Source organism: Gavialis gangeticus, unplaced genomic scaffold, assembly GCF_001723915.1.
Source record: "Gavialis gangeticus isolate Ggan-Ray unplaced genomic scaffold, GavGan_comp1, whole genome shotgun sequence".
Classification (NCBI taxonomy): domain Eukaryota; kingdom Metazoa; phylum Chordata; order Crocodylia; family Gavialidae; genus Gavialis; species Gavialis gangeticus.
The window spans coordinates 154,203,021-154,205,152 of record NW_017729025.1 but is presented as its reverse complement, the minus strand read 5'-3'; the positions used below and the strand labels follow the sequence as shown (position 1 = coordinate 154,205,152).

At 45.5% G+C, this 2,132-nt stretch overlaps 1 protein-coding gene across 3 annotated transcripts in view; it reads left to right on the top strand.

Moving 5' to 3' along the window:
* The window catches only part of PHRF1 (PHD and ring finger domains 1), a 75,972-nt gene that overhangs the window by 56,809 nt on the left and 17,031 nt on the right, over positions 1 to 2,132 (top strand). For all 3 annotated transcript variants that reach the window (XM_019519806.1, XM_019519805.1, XM_019519807.1), the window contains 2 exons: positions 215 to 291; positions 961 to 1,221. In XM_019519806.1, the coding sequence (XP_019375351.1) occupies positions 215 to 291; positions 961 to 1,221 (338 nt within the window). The remainder of the gene's footprint in view (positions 1 to 214; positions 292 to 960; positions 1,222 to 2,132) is intronic.

Below are 2,132 nucleotides of genomic sequence, written 5' to 3'. Positions count from 1 at the left end.
AAAATTAATGTAGACCCTTTTGTTGTGGTTCAGATTACTCGCCCAACATCAGTACTTGCTTCTGAAAAATTGGGCTAGTTTGTTTAGTCAGGTTTTTTTGCTTGTAAATGATTTTGAATCTGTGACCTCATGGGTTTATTACCATTCTTAAAAGCTTTTTTTTTTTTCTCCCTTCCCCTCCTCCCCCCCCCTTGCTTCTCTTGGGAAACTCTAGGGGTGCCGTTTTACAAACTTCAGAGAGCAAAAGAAGGGGCCTGGAAAGCAGAGGACTTGAACCAAACATTAAATCAGGTGCAGTTAAATGAGCCTCCTCCAACCAATTATATGATTCCTGTGCCTATGTTTCCTGATCTAGATTCCTCTCAGGTTGGTTCCCACTCCCAAAGCAAAGTGTTGTGGAAGGCCATCCCACCTCATGCGTGACCTCGTTGTGCCTCACCCCCTTCCATTGCAGAATTCTCCTCCTCCTCCCGCGTGCAGTACATTTCATACAGCCCATGCACTTCCGCAAAATCCACTAATTGTTTATTCCTTCAAGCAGTCCTCACTTGCAATTGGATGAAAACAAAAAGCACAGCCCTTCATATTGCAGTATACTTCAGCTTCTATTTGAGTAGCATTGATTTGCCAAAATATCTTGCTTTATTTTCTTTTGGAGAAGCTGGAAGCTTATAAATTATTGGGGTGGTCTTTTTTTTTGTATTTATATATTTATTTTAAGAAAAAGCTCCCTATCCCTGTCCTTCTGTACTGCCTACTAGTGAAGAGCAGGAGTCACACTGGTTGCTGGAACACAGAAATGTAGCTAGGGGATGGACCTGTAGCCTTTTTGACTTAAACATCTGCTTAGCAGCTATACTTTTGTGTTTCAGTGGATAAAAGCTGCTGTTAGAAATCCCTGAACTTTGGATCTGCAGCGTAAGTTCCAGGTTTTTCCTAAAAGATGTCTCTGTTTCACAGGTGTACAGTCAAAACATACCTTTAACTCCACCTCTGCCTTCAAGTCTTCCACCCTACGCACCCGTCAGTCAGCCCACGGTTCAGTTTATAATGCAAGGCAGTCTTCCTCTTCTTGGCTCTGTGGCAGGGCAGAATTTGACTCCAGAGCCAGGCAGCCTGGTGACTGCTTCTGAGCCAGGAATTCAAGCCGCCTCAGTTGGAAATGCAGAAGAGAAAATTAAAGCACTCAAGCCTCTGGTGGAGAAAACAAAAAATGAAGAAGTGAGTGATTGCTCTTACATAAACGAGTAGATACCTAGGGTAATGTCCCCAGGCTGTGCTAATCTAATTGAGATGTCATCATAATTTATGAGCAGCAATTCGGTCATTTATCTGTATCGCTCAAAACGAGAGAGATGAGTGAGCTGTCCTGTTTTGAACTCTCTTGTTGGGTAACAGCTGTTATTTCATGCTGTGTGACTTCACTTCTCTGGCCCCTGTTGCTGTGGTGGCCAGCTTTGATCATTGGTGCTGCCAGGAGGCACTGGACCAGTGTTCCTGTAGTTTATGCGTCTTGCTCTGTGACACAACTGTTGAGTTACCTGGTCCCCTCATAGAGCCCTGCCGTACTTGCTTATGCTCCCAAGTTCCTATTTGGGCGCTAGGAGTAGTTATGTGCTGCTGTTTGGGTCCTGTTCTTCAGAGGTGGAGACGTGTCTTCACAGCCCTCTGCTCCTGGGTTGTCTAATGAAACTAAGGTTAAGGGCAATTGTTTTGAAATCATCCAAATGCCTCCCTGCAGAGAGACTTTGAAGTGTTTCAAAGTGTAATGAGGCTTGAAACAATTTCAACTACAGACACATGTACAGCCTCTTGCTGTGCCTCTTCCTGCTGCCAAAGTACTCCAGAATCACTGCACCAGCATGCAGTGGCAGTGCTTCCCAGCTAGTATGTGCAGTAGAGGGTTGCTATCTTCTTCAGCTCTGCTGTCCCCCCTTCCTCCAACAAGACCATGAATGCAGTGAACAGTCAGTAAGTGCTCCCTGTACCCTGGTTGCTGATGCTACCCCACAGGCTCCTGGCTCTTGGGGTGCCCACAGTACTCAGTGTGCCAGGAATAGATTGGAGGGGGGGAGCGTACTGCATTGTGGGATGCCTAGAGGACCAATCTGCCATACACACATAAGGTAAAA